Raw genomic sequence first — 14,687 nt, forward strand, 5'->3', positions numbered from 1 at the left:
TTCCATCACCCCCCCCCCGCCTTCCTAGCCATCACCACCACCCCCGCATCCGTCCGCACCACCACCACACCCTCTACCACTATCCACCACCCACCCAACCTACCTCGCTCACTACCCTACCACCGCTTCTCAACTGCCATCCTCCAACCACATCCCACATCCTCTCCATTTATCTCCCCCGCCCCCCGTGCTCCCCCTCCACCAAGACCAGCTCCATCCTCTACCACCCGTACCATCAGCCCCACCGCTGCACCACCGCTCTACCACCACCACCACCACAGCCCCACCACCCAACACCTGCCGGCGAGTCTCGCTGTCCCGCACCAAAGCGGGTTTCTTCCGCTTAGTATGCGATTCCCGTGTTATTTATTTGTTGTTTCAATTACAATAATAATAACATCCGATTTGGGAATTACCCTTAAATTCAATCTGTATGCAGGCGGCTCTCTCTGCATTTTAAGGGCGATGTGGCCAGCCGTGATTATTATACACGGTATATTATCACGACTATAAATTGCGTTATCGGTATGAATAATAATAATATCACTACTACTGTCATAATTGATTTCCGAGTTGGACATAATTGGTATATTTCTCGCGTCGATTATCTGCAGTGCAATATAACACACACACGGTAACCCTAGCCTTATTATCCACAAGACAGCGGAGAGGCGGAAACTTACCTCCAAATCAAAACACGTCCGTTCCCCACGGGCTGCTTACGATGCAATTGCTGCATTTATATTTTTATTATATTTTTTTCTTCATTTTTTTAACTGCCTCCGCCTTAAATCCACCTCCCCCTCTCTCTCTCTCGTTCGGCCTATCACAATCTTCTTCCCAGATAGCACAACAACGTTACGCGGGTGTTAAGTTTACTTTATAGTCTGGCAGATTGAACAAGTTTTGGGTACACGTGGGAGGTTCGTGGAGATTATGTCAGAACTTATCATGGCGAGTCAGTTGGACAGTTTGCTTAGAGAGGATAAACGCATTGTACACTACACGACATTTATTTGGTGTCATACTTTACAGTTGTGGATATTTCAACTTTTTTAAACGACCGCCTTTAGTTAGTAACACGGCACTTTTCTTTCGCGTAAGGTGGTGTTAATGAGGATTGTTGTGAGTTACAAAATATATTTTGTGTTTGTGGACGGCTGTCAACGCAGCCTTGTGTAATGTGTGTGTGTCAGTATATCCACGTGTATTAAACACACATAGGTTCTGTGTTTTAAATAGTAAATATAATGAATAAACAATTAAAATAAACACCACAATGTTATATATTATAGATATATAATTCGTTCAGATTTAAGAGTATTAATTGGAATTAATATAATTTCTACCTATTCTTTTTACTTGTAACAAATACTCAACACGTTCGTGAATAACACCACCTTAAACGTTGCTCCTTCAGAGCAACGTTTACTCTGATCGCTATGTCGCTGTGTTCGAAGTTGCACCATACCTTACGCAAATCTGTTGTAACGTGATCGCGTTATATCAGGAGCGATCTGCGCGTTGTATCGTTATACGGGTGGTATTGTAGAGTTACACACATTGCGCAGAGACAACCTTGCGTTGGCAAATGTAGCTGGAATATATTTTTACATTATTGCAGCTAAGATCTCCGCTGTGTGTAACATTTGTACCGTTGCAGGACGCCCACGAAATCGAGCCGATAGCAGCTCATTGGGACTTTCTCGCTGAATCAAATAACATCTACAAACCTAACAAAAATAATGACGAAGGCAAAGGTCCCCTATCATAGCCTTGCCAGACTTTTTGGGGGCAAGCGCTGTTCGCGAGCACCTACAAAGGTCGGCACGGGCACACGAGGTGGCGGGTGACCAGCACCACGCCCAGGTAGGCGTTTGAGGCTGAGTCGACCTCGAGAAGGACCGGTCCAATAAAAAATATGCACTGGTGTTGGCCGTGAGCGGTAATTGAACTCGGGTAGCCGGGTTCGTAGCGTATCGCGCTAACCGCTGCACCACCGCTCCCCACTATACTATAATACGCGCACTACCAACGCGAATGTATATTTATTGGCAGTGGGTGGTGTCATCTCATAGCATTCAAACTACTTATTTGACCATACACAACGCAATACAGTCATATGCACGCAACATAATTGCGTACACACACAAAGACACACGCATACATATATACACAAAGACGATGATATACCGTATCCTAAAACTTTAAACAGACTTTTGGAGAGGTCATACAGACGCACACAAAAATTTAAATAGGTACACACACATTCATACATACACGCAACAAAGACAAGCACACACGTACACAAACACACAAACACGTGTTCTCAACATATAGGATACACACACAAATATACGGACGCGCAGACACACACCTCTACATACATACACAAACACATTAATTGTACAGAAACACACGCATACACACATACATATATACATAAACACAGCGTACGCAATAGCATTGTGGGTAAGAACTTTGTCTAACACAGGTTGTTACGGAACACCTTTTAAGACATTAATATTAGCACCCACACACACACACATCAGATCCCCCGTATAGCCTTCACAGAGTTTTGGGGCAAGTGCTGTTAGCGAGCACCTATGAATGCCGGCACGGCACACGAGGGGTTGGCTGACCAGGACCACCACGACCGACCGCCTTTGTCTCCCTAGTGGCGATATTTACGACACACCGCACCAGGCACTCATCTGAGGCTGAGTCGACCTACGTACATCCAATTGTGTGTTGTCCCGAAATCGCTACGCGCCCCGTGATTCTGTTCGTTTCCGACAGACAGGTAACTTGAGTCCCGGCAGGTGAGTGACCGAGGTGCCACCACTCACTCCATCGTCCAAGGCAACTCGCTTACCAATATTAAATACTCGTTATGACAACTGCAACTGCAATGAGCACGCTGTCAATATTACACACGGTACAGCCAATTAGTACGCCACGCGTTAAGTTCACGTTGGTCGCAACTGAACACAAAAAGGTAAAAAGAACACCACAACAACAACAACCGCTGCAGCCGTTCGCCACTAAGTGGCGGTGACGTCACCACCAGCGCTTGTGCCAGGCTAGGTGCACTTTGAGGTTCGTCGCGTGAAGTGTCGAAAGCTCGCTGGCAGGAGGTCAATGGGAGAGACAAGAACACAAACGACAGAGACAACTATCCACCGTATAGCCTTAACAGACTGTTGGGCCAAGTGCTGTTTTAGTGAGCACCTTTGAAGGCCGGGGCAGCACACGAGGGGGTGGGTGGCCAGCCACCAGGACGGGACAGACTTGAGGGGCCAGGCAACACACGCGGACGCACGCAAACTTGTAAAGCGACAACAATGTTCGGATCTGTTCCCTGTGAACCGTGCGCCAAATTGGATTTCAGTGAGCGAAGCCGCAGATGTATACTGTACACTCCACCACTCCATAGACAGAGATGCATCGTGTGAGCGCGTGGACCCATCACCTCGTCTTCATATGTGCTGCTCGCGAACAAAACTTGTCTCAAAAGTCCGTGAAGGGTTATAAGGGGGATCTTTGCCTTTGTATAATTGTATATTTGTTGATTTATGGACTCGTCAATAGAACTCAACTTTGCCACCCTATATTTTGAGAATGATGTCTAAGTAATTCGCAGTTATCGTTTGATGATGATTGTTTGACGATTATTGTTATGGATAAACATACCCAGCGTTGAATGTTGTAGTTGGTAGCAGTATATTTGAAGCGCTTTGTGTGTGTGTACGTAAAAAATTGCGTAATTTGAATAATATCTGCTTATTGTGCCATAATGATCGTGTTCGTGAGAATGGGTTTATATAATATTATCAACAATGTATTGTATATTATAATATCGATGATATATACTTGATGGTGATTGTGGTGTTACATTTTTCTAGGAAAGCCTCACGGGATGCTTTAATATAACATTATACGAGCTGTCTTTACATTTTTATTAGGTTATATTTCACACGTGTCGTGCATACCTCTACTTCTCTTTTCATTGTAAATCGCGTGCGCGAATGTCCACATTCGCCACCGACTGATAATAAACGCGCGACAATTCACTAAACTTTGAATCGAATTCGACTTAGCGATGGTTTAGGCGCGTGCTGCATCGAACGCGCGTTATACGGAGGAGCGACGCTCGGATTAAAAACGTTTCCCCAATCGTTGTGGTGACCGACACGATTCACGGGGGGGGGGGCATGGCCACACGGGACAGAGCAAGCGCCGTTAGCGAGCACCTATTAAGACGCGCACAGCCATTGTCACGAATGAAACAAGTTGCAGCCATACATACCCTGGCTGCAAGTCATACATCTGTGAATGCACTATACAGTACACGGTTTGTTTAGCCGCGTCTGCCCATGTGTAGGATCGGTTTGGGTTCCGCAATCACCGTATTTAATTCAAATGACTTAATGGCGACTTTCAAAGCGTTCGAACGCAAACGCTGTCGAGAAATACGTTGTTGCCATTCGTTATTATCGCATAACTTGAGACGCAGTTTATACTTAACATGATCTTAATATGAATATTATGTACGCGTGTTTCAGTCTGTGCCGCAGGGTGGACGTTGCATGTGTCTGTGTATCCGTGTCGTTTGTGTGTCTGTGGGTTCTCGCTAAAAGCGCTTTCTGCATGAGTTATGTTAAGGCTATGTGGGGGGTTATGTCCTTTTTGGCCTGTGTTTCTGTGCGTGTTTGCTCGTGTGTGTGTATAGTGTTTGTGTTTATGTACGTGCGTGTTTGTATGCATGCATGTATGTTGTGTGTTTGTCTGTGTTACCATTTATGTTGCAGTGACATCTTTGCCGCGTGATATTTGAACCGGTCCCGGGCCTCTTCTCGGTAGGCACAACACTTAAACGAGTTCCTGGGAGAGACAAAGGCGGCCGGGCGTAGTACTCCACAAGCCCCTGACTCGCGTGGCGTACGCGCCTAACAACACTTAGCCTAAAATATATATATAAATTATGTGTGTAATTGCGTGTATCCTGTGTGATTGCGTGTTTGTGTGTATTTGATTGTGGGTGTGTGCCAATGTGATTGTGTGTCTGTATGTATGTATCTATGTGCACTTGCCCCAACAGTCTGCTAAGGTTATACGGGAGATTTTTTTTCTGCGCTTGTGCATGCGTGTCTGCACATGCCACGTCTCTGTGTATATTATAGTGTCTGTTTGCATATGATGGACAGTGTCTTTGTGCACGCGATTGTGTGTTTGTATGTATGTATGTTCGTGCAGTGTGTATGATTATGTGTGTCTGTGATTAGCTATGTCTGTCTATGCGATTGTGTATGGGCTCGCATTTGTGTTGATACGATTGTGTGTCTGCGCGTGATTGTTTTTCATAGGTGCTCACCAACAGCACTTGCCCCGACACTTTGCCGAAGGGCACACGGGATATCAAGCCGCACACAATCAGTGCGGGCGCGCTGTGAGTTGATTAGACAGGCGATCATCAACACACCCCTTACAACGCTCACACCTGAAGTGTCATTTTCCTTTATTTTAATTACCTTTATTTACACAACATAAAGGGGGGGGGGGGTGTGGTTGGCGGGTGGGGTGGGGTGAGCGATAGGGGCCACGGGTAAATATTAATATAATATATTTTACAATAAAAACTTTACCATACCAGGAAGGCAATAGTCACAGTACTGCGAATATATATACATACACACATACATACAACTACCACGACGAGCGAACAACATGGGAGGAGAACACGGAGAGAGAGAGAGCGAGATTTGCTTGCAACCCTGTCGGATGTGCGTTCAAATTGGCTCCAACGTGCTCTGTGTGTCTCTCTCTCTCGTGCCTACAGATCGACCGATTGCATGCAACGAAAGCAACCGATGAACAAACCCGCAGGGGCGAGCGATGGGCAGTCGAGTAGGGGTTTCTTTTTTCATTCCAAAAGGGAAGGTGGGGAGGGGGAGGATGGAGAGTTGCTGTATATAACGCTACGTACACACACGCACACACCTACACATATATAACGTCGCGATCCAGATTAAGTATCGAGTATAAATCCTGACATTACACAGCAGTCACAAAACACGATTTTCAAGTACGCGGGCGGCAGCGATGAGGGCCGGGTGTAACACTGTACAGTCGCGTTCGGGAACCCACGTGTACATTATCTTTTTTTAAAGTCTCTTAAATAAAAGGAACTCTTTTTTTTTGTTGTAATTTTTTTTTTAATTTGCGCGCATTTCTACATTTACAAAGTGTCAGCTTCTTCTATGTAGGTAGCCCAAATATCGTGTGAATAACTCCTCCCCTTTTTCTTTAATAATTGTAATATATAATTATTATATAAAATTACTTCGATTTTTTTGTTTGTTTTGTAAACGGTTTAAATAAATGTACATCGGTTAAATGTAATTAATACAACAGTGCTCTATAATATTTATGATATAATAATAATAAACACTCAGCAGTCACCTCCCCTCTTTCAGTCTGCCGTCCAAAACAATTGTACTTATTCCAAAATAATGAAACGTAATTATTGGAATTGCTTCCAAGGTAGTTGGGACTGCACGCGTCTTGAGCCACGGAAACCCCTCTTCTTTAGAAATGAAAAGGGGAAGAGCCATTGATTAAATAGTTGTAAATTCCGAACAGCTTAACCGCAATGCCTAAACCTTAATAAAGATATTACCGATTTGTGCAAGGTACAACCGTTCTGAAAAATAGCTGCACTCCGGCATGGTGTATTTATTAATATATATACTATATATATATAACGTGAGACCTTCATTATCAGTGTATCCTTTCCTTTCTGTTGTTTTAATATACGATGCAAAGTCGAACGCGCACTTCCATTGCGTTCACCGGGGAGCTGTATCAATTGCTGTTGTTCACATTTGAAAGTTGTTGACTGTCGACGTCTTCACCACCACCACCACCAACAACAACAACCACCCACCACCACCAACCACCACCATCGTCAACACCAATCCCTCTCGTCTCGTGCTTCCGGGCGCTTCTCTACAAACACGGCGCTTCCGACGACCTCATTGCGGATCTTTGTTTCTGTCCTTGTTCATCTTTTTCATCTTCATGCGCCGGTTCTGGAACCAGATCTTCACCTGGCGCTCGGTGAGGCTGAGCACGCGGGCGACCTCGTAGCGCCGGTCCCGCGTCAGGTACATGTTGAAGAGGAACTCCTTCTCCAGCTCCAGCGTCTGGAACTTGGTGTAGGGGCAGCGCTTCTTGCGAGAGGGTCGCGCGTGGATCCAGTTGGCGGTGGGGTTGTCTGCGGGGCGACATCGGGGGAAGGAACACACGGCAAAGGCTCAGAGACACGAGCGCGTAACAAAGACACGAGACTACGGTTCAAAGACAACGATCCCACTCGCACCCCCCCCCCCCCCAATTGCCTTTTAACAGACTGTTGGGGCGAGTGTTGTTCGCGAGCACCTATGAAGGCCAGCACAGCACACACCACGCCCGACCTCCTTTGTCTCCCCAGTGACGTGTTACATGCCGCACCAAGGTACTCATTTGCGTCCGAGTCGACCACGGGGAGGCCCAGGACCGGTTCAGATAATTGTCAGATATTTGTGTCGACCGTGGGCGTCAATCGAACTCGGTTGGTCGACTTCGCTGACCGCTACACCACAGCCCCCCACACACACAGACAGTCCCCCCCCCCTCCTTACCAAACCTCCAAGACAAACACCCCCCCCCACGCCTCCCCCATTACTGTATAGCCCATCTTCGTATGCCAAAGGTTGATGTAGGGCAGCAGCTATAATTTTACAACGCGGCTGGTGAGCCAGATGATTGCGTCCAGACTAGCGAAGGATTATCGCCTCGTGTTCAAATCTAAGTCATGGCTTTCGCTCCACGGCCTGGGAGAATGTTCAGGATTGAAGCTCTCGGCACGTGGGGCGAAACGTCGGACATCATGGCGAACAACACGCCGGTGACAACTCAGCGAGACAACCTGCATCGGCCTATCGGGGGGAGGGGGTGAATCCTGTGTCGAGCAACCTACGATGGCTGTATCTGCGCTCGAGTTGGATGGAGGTGGTGGTGGTCGTGATGGTCGTGATGGTGGTGATGGTCGTGATGGTCGTGATGGTGGTGATGATGGTGATGGTCGTGATGGTCGTGATGGTGGTGGTCGTGATGGTCGTGATGGTCGTGATAGCGATGGTCGTGATGGTCGTGATGATGGTGATGGTCGTGATGGTCGTGATGGTGGTGATGGTCGTGATGGTCGTGATGGTGGTGGTCGTGATGGTCGTGATGGTGGTGGTCGTGATGGTCGTGATGGTCGTGATGGTCGTGATGGTGATGGTCGTGATGGTGGTGGTCGTGATGGTCGTGATGATGGTGATGGTGATGGTCGTGATGGTCGTGATGGTGGTGATGGTGGTGGTCGTGATGGTCGTGATGGTGGTGGTCGTGATGGTCGTGATGGTGGTGATGGTCGTGATGGTCGTGATGGTGATTGTGTGGCCACTGCCACTCCCGGGTGGATGTCTTTGTTCCAACGGTGCTGATGTTTACACATCGCACCGGGTCAACTCGAAAAAGGCCGAGCCGGCCCAGACCTGCAGGAGGCCTCAACAGAGGTTCACGTATTCACGACTCTTGTGTTGTTGTTGTTGTTTAGCCCTGGCACGGAACATCACTCGGTGTTCGCTGTGTTTGTGTGAAGAGCAGCGTGCGCAAACCGCTCGGCCACCGCTCCCACGGACACTTATTTGTTTGCATGCCGAGATGCACACAAGGGAACACACGCATTGTCATTGCATTGTGTACGTGCTCCATAATTTATTATGTACACATGGGTACTGTGTGTGCAGACACGGACAAAGACCCAATTATATTTTGAATTACAACCTACACGAACAACAACAACAAACCACAGCAGCACCAACAACAACAACGGCGTCGTATCGCGTACCCACTGCAATTAGCGTTAAGAGGGCGTGCGGCTACATCTTCGCATGATTTACGATCCGCATGCCTACTGTACGTATCGAATAATATTACACAATCCACGCAGATGCAGCATGGGCCCGGAAGGATGTGTTGACGATGCCGATCACGGCCCCTTTGCACACATCATCAGTGACGAGGCCCCCGGTTCGTACACGTGTCAAAGACAAAGATCCCTCCCCTACGCATAGCCGACACGGGCTGTTGGTGCAAGTGGTTTTAGCGAGCACCCTATGAAGGCCGGCACGCCACGCGACGGGGTGGGGGTGGCCAGCAAAGCCAAACGAATGGCGATGCCATGAACGTTGCCTTCGTCGTACACGCAGAGAACATACACCACTCTCGCCTCCTCCCTGCCACCCCCCCCCCCTTCGATTCCTCCCCCCCCTCATTCCCCCGTGCACACCCGACACCCATGCACACACGCCGTGGGTACACGCCGGCAAGGTGGGCGTACCGACTCGCTGCATTAGTGGGCATTGATTGTACAGCGGCCGGATGGGATAGCGATTAAAGCGCAGGCCCGGACCCAAAGAGCACCCCCCCCACTCCAGTATAGCCTTGAACAGAACGTTGGGGCAAGTGCTGCCAGCGAGCAATGATGAAGGCCGGCACGTCACACGCCAGGATGGGTGACCAGCACCACGCTCGGCCGCATTTGTCTCCCCAGTAGTGATGTTTGCGTACGCATTTGAGGCCGAGCCTACCTAGGGGAGGCCCAGCACGGGTTCAGATAATCGTTACTGGTGTTTGCTGTGAGCGGCATTCGAACTCGGCTCGCCGGGTTCGTTGCGCAGCGCGCTAACAGCTGCACCACCGCTCCCCCACTGTAGGCGCACGCTCTTGTTTAACGGCGAGTGGACTACGCCAATAATCCGCATTGACCGGCGTGGTGAAGTATGGTTAAATAACCCCCCCCCCTTCACCCCCCACCCTCACAACCCGCAAACGAGCGTGGCGAGAGCCTTCATCCAGCAGCGGATTGACACGACGCGATTCGGTGCACGTGTACAGACAGGTGCACGTGTACAGACAGGTGCACGTGTACAGACAGGTGCACGTGTACAGACAGGTACACGCACGAGACTGTGAGCGAACATAAATTAAACACAAACATGACGCGCCACCGCGTTTCGTCGAGATTTAGTAGATCTCAGGGCGAGAGCCCTTGCGAAGGGAACTGCGATTACCATTCACGCCGTATCATTCAGAGCACTCTCGTGTGTGCGCGTGTGTGATTCTCCGTGTTCTTTGTCTGTCTCCGAGTGTACAGACGCGACTATGGCTTCTCCCTTTCGCCTCTCCCCGCCATCGACAGCACGCCACTTGTCACGAGCAGCTAACCGCTGCACGGTTAGCTGCTGTTGTTGTTCGTCGTTGTTGTTGTTGTTGTTGTACACATTTTGTTGTTGTTGTTGTTGTATACGACCTCGCCTGTTTTTGTTTAGCTTGTAAGCGAGAGAAATCGCAAAACGCACGCTCTCACATCCTTTTTTGCGAGCGCCATCTCAAACGCGAATAACGCGCTGACGCTGTGCCCGTGCGTGTGGCCGACACATTAACAATGGGCTCCTCCTGTGTTCGAATTTATATTTTTGGTTTTGTTGTTGTTGTTGTTGTTGTTTAAACGCAACGCAATACACCGACGACGACGGACACGGGCTTAACGTCGTGGGTGAAGCTGTGAATTGTCTAACGCGCCGCGCCAGCCGTGTGTGTGTCTGTGTGTGCCGAGCTGCGAGCAATGTGCGCGTACCCCGACTCACGTCACCGGAGCCACACCACAGGCCTCGGCTGCCATCCACGCTTCGTTCGGCGCTTTGTCTGCAGCGAACCGCTTTGTTTCCTATTATTATTATCGCAGTCTACAATTCATCATATTCTCTCTATACGTGTGTGTGTGTGTGCTTGGGTTCACGGCTGCGTTGTTGACTAGCGGCAGTGCATCGCGCTGAGCCCGGTAGCCCGACGAACCCCCACGAGCCGAGTTCGATTCCCGCTCACGGCCACCAACACCAAGGTGACGATAATGATCTGAACCGGTCCTGGGCCCCCTCCCCGAGGTCAACTCGGCCTCAAACGAGTACCTGGCGCGGTGCGGAGTAAAACATCGCCACTCGCGAGACAAAGGCGGCCGGGCGTGGTGCTGGGACCCATCCACTTCCTCGTGTGCTGTTGCCGGCCTTCAGAGGTGCTACTCGCTGAAAGCACTTGCCCCCAAAAGGCTGTTAAGGCTACACGGGGGATCTTTGTCTTGTTTACGAGCAGGAGACAACAACAATAACAACAGCGTCACTTCAAAGGAGGGGAGGGCATGGTGGTGGTGGTGGGGGGTGGACAGCGGACTCTTTGCCTATCACCTTTGTTCGACTGGCCCCGGTTGGTGTCTGTAGCTGAATCATTGGGACACACCACGCGCGCAATAAGCAAGCTGCCGTGCGGGCAAGCCACGTGGGCTCACACTCCTCACAGAGAAGCAAGCCGTAGCCTTTTACAGCGCGTAATGAGACACTCCCCGTGTCATATATACAACTCGCACGTTACGACACAATGCGATTAGGAAGCGGCGATGTGAACTCGTGAGGTTTTTTTTAATGGTGCAGTGTGCAAGTTATAGCGGCATTTAATGGATAATATCCACGATGTAAAAGTAACGGAAATCTTTTTTTTACGTCGGGGATGTATCTCTTGGGATTATGCGACATCCTCTTAAAAGTGTGACATCGTGTGGAAAAATATAATAAACATGGCGATACGTAATTTATTATTAGTATTATTATCATCAAGGGTGATATTTGTTGTTACTATTATTAGCGAAATGTTTAAAGGCTTGCTGCATGCGTAAAGCTGTCAGCTCGTCAATGAAGCCACTACCAGGGGCGCGCGAAGTTATCTCAATTAACGCGCCTATAAAAACATTATTGAAGGTGGGGGGGGGAGGAACACACACACACACAACCCCCCTGGCCTAGCTATTCAATCACTTTATGGTGGGAAGAGAAGGGGAGGTTTCATTTAAGACTGAAAGGTACACCAAGCGCACAGCTTGCTGTCGATGACACGACCGTTGTAAACAACAACAACAACAGACTGGGGCGAGGCGACGAGGCTACACAACAAACAGAAAATCTGACGACTACACGCACGGGGCGTGGATGCAATGACGGGGAGGTCCCGTGGGAGGGGGGGGGTGTGTTCACGGGGTGTGTGTTGTGTGTGTGTGTAGGTGTGCATGGTTGTGTGTGTGTGCGTACGTCGGGGAGTGTGTGTACGTGGGGGTGTGTTTGTGAGAGTGCGTACGTGGAGGTAGTAGTGGTGGGCGTACATACGCGGGGTGTTGTGTTGTGTGTGTGTGTAGGTGTGCATGGTTGTGTGTGTGTGCGTACGTCGGGGAGTGTGTGTACGTGGGAGTGTGTGTGTGAGAGTGCGTAGGTGGGGGTAGTAGGGGTGGGCGTACGTACGCGGGGTGTTGTGTTGTGTGTATAGGTTTGCATGGTTGTGTATGTGTGCATACGTGGGGGGGGGGGTGTGCATACGTGGGGGTGTTTATGAGAGTGCGTACGTGGAGGTAGTAGAGGTGGGCGTACATACGCGGGGTGTGTGTTGTACGTGTGTATAGGTGTGCATGGTTGTGTCTGTGTGCGTACGTGGGGGGCGGGGTGTGCGAAAGTGGTGTGTGTGTAAGAAATGGCCGCGTGTGTACGTGTGTGTGCACGGAGTGTGATACACAACATAGTATATTCGCGCGCCTGTCTAGGATGTGTGTAAAGGAAGGTATGACACACACACAGGAATGTGAGTGTGCACGTCTGCACACACCACCACGTATGTGAGTGTGTGCGTGTGTAATACGTGGGTGTACACACGGTATGCGTACACACAGACGATATATGTACACACACACACTGCACGTTACGTGTGTACACGGTGTGCATTGAACGTAGGTGTATGTGTGTACACAATGTGATTGCAACTATGTGCACGTACATAGAAATATATGTACATGTGTACACGGCATGGGAAGTAGGAGTACGCGTGTACACGTGTGCACTATGTGCATGGGACGTGTGTGTACACGGTGTGTCTGGGACGTGTGTGTACACGGTGTGGGTCGTGTGTGTGCACGGTGTGTGTGGGACGTGTGTGTACACGGTGTGTGTGGGTCGTGTGTGTACACGGTGTGGGTCGTGTGTGTGCACGGTGTGTGTGGGTCGTGTGTGTACACGGTGTGTGTGGGTCGTGTGTGTACACGGTGTGTGTGGGTCGTGTGTGTACACGGTGTGGGTCGTGTGTGTGCACGGTGTGTGTGGGTCGTGTGTGTGCACGGTGTGTGTGGGTCGTGTGTGTGCACGGTGTGTGTGGGTCGTGTGTGTGCACGGTGTGTGTGGGTCGTGTGTGTGCACGGTGTGTGTGGGTCGTGTGTGTACACGGTGTGTGTGGGTCGTGTGTGTACACGGTGTGTGTGGGTCGTGTGTGTACACGGTGTGTGTGGGTCGTGTGTGTGCACGGTGTGTGTGGGACGTGTGTGTACACGGTGTGTGTGGGTCGTGTGTGTACACGGTGTGTCTGGGACGTGTGTGTGCACGGTGTGTGTGGGTCGTGTGTGTACACGGTGTGTCTGGGACGTGTGTGTACGCGGTGTGTGTGGGTCGTGTGTGTGGGTCGTGTGTGTACACTGTGTGTGGGTCGTGTGTGTGGGTCGTGGGTGTACACGGTGTGTGTGCACGGTGTGTGTGGGTCGTGTGTGACTTCGTGTACGCGGCGCGCGCGCTCACTCGGATCGATGGCCGGCTTGTCGTCGCTCTTCTCCGAGTTCACGTCCGCGTCGTCCGTGCACGGGTACGGGGACACGTCGGCCAACTTCTCGCGGCCCTCGCTCGGCGCCTCCAGCGGGAAGTCCCCGCCGAGCAAGGGGGCCACGGTGGCTCCTGGAGACGTCTCGTAGGCCACCACTCCCGCCGTCACGTCGCGTCGCTTCACCGCCTGCTGCTGCTGCTGTTGCTGCTGCTGCAGAGGCTCCGGCTTGTAGTCATAGGGCCTGGCCCCACCACCACCACCAACACCGCCGCCGCCACCGAATCCCGAGAATCCCACGGGCTCCAACCAAGAACGCACGTAGCGGCTGCCCTCGTCGGCGAGGTGCGACTGCCCCACGTAGGCCGCGTGCGGGTGGAAGACCCCGCCGGGCGGCGGCTGCGTCGGGATGGGCGCCCAGGCGGACGGCGAGGCGAACACGGAGCCCTTTGGCTGGAAGCTGCACGACGGGAAGTCGGGGTGCTCGGGCAGTTGCACGGGCGCCGCGGGCCGCGCCGCCTGCGGGTGGTGGTGCGCTCCGCCCGGGTACCGCGCGGCCGCCGCCGCTGCCGCAGCCGCGGCGGCCGCGCTCATCATCCCGTCCGCATCGCCGCTGATGAGCGAGTGCACGTAGTAGGTGCTGAGCGCTCCCGAGCTCGACATCGGAATAAATAAGGCGGCTGCGCGCGCCGCGCTGCCGTCGCTGGCTCGTGCTGGCCGACCAACCCCCCCCACCCCACCCAACACCACCCACAACCCACCCACCCACCTCGCTGTGTCGTGCCTCGAGCCCTCGGCGCGTCTGCTGCCGTCTCGACCGCGTGCGTAACGTCGAGTGCGCCGCAGCCGCAGCCGCTGCTACTGCCCTCGTGCGCGCGCGCGTGCGTGCGTGCGCGCGTGCCCTCGTGCGCGCGCGCGTG

General features: G+C 51.2%; 1 protein-coding gene across 1 annotated transcript; it reads right to left on the reverse strand.

Annotated features, from left to right (window-relative positions):
• Positions 1–7,034: 7,034 nt before the first annotated feature.
• LOC144934324 (homeobox protein Hox-A9-like) lies at positions 7,035–14,430 on the reverse strand. The gene is made up of 2 exons (XM_078860007.1): positions 13,749–14,430; positions 7,035–7,276 (listed from the first exon to the last, which is right to left on the reverse strand). The coding sequence occupies exons 1-2, from the start codon at positions 14,428–14,430 to the stop codon at positions 7,035–7,037; spliced, it is 924 nt and encodes a 307-aa protein (XP_078716133.1).
• Between the last annotated feature and the right edge of the window lie 257 nt (positions 14,431–14,687).

This window comes from Lampetra fluviatilis, chromosome 10 (genome assembly GCF_964198595.1).
Source record: "Lampetra fluviatilis chromosome 10, kcLamFluv1.1, whole genome shotgun sequence".
Taxonomy (NCBI): domain Eukaryota; kingdom Metazoa; phylum Chordata; class Hyperoartia; order Petromyzontiformes; family Petromyzontidae; genus Lampetra; species Lampetra fluviatilis.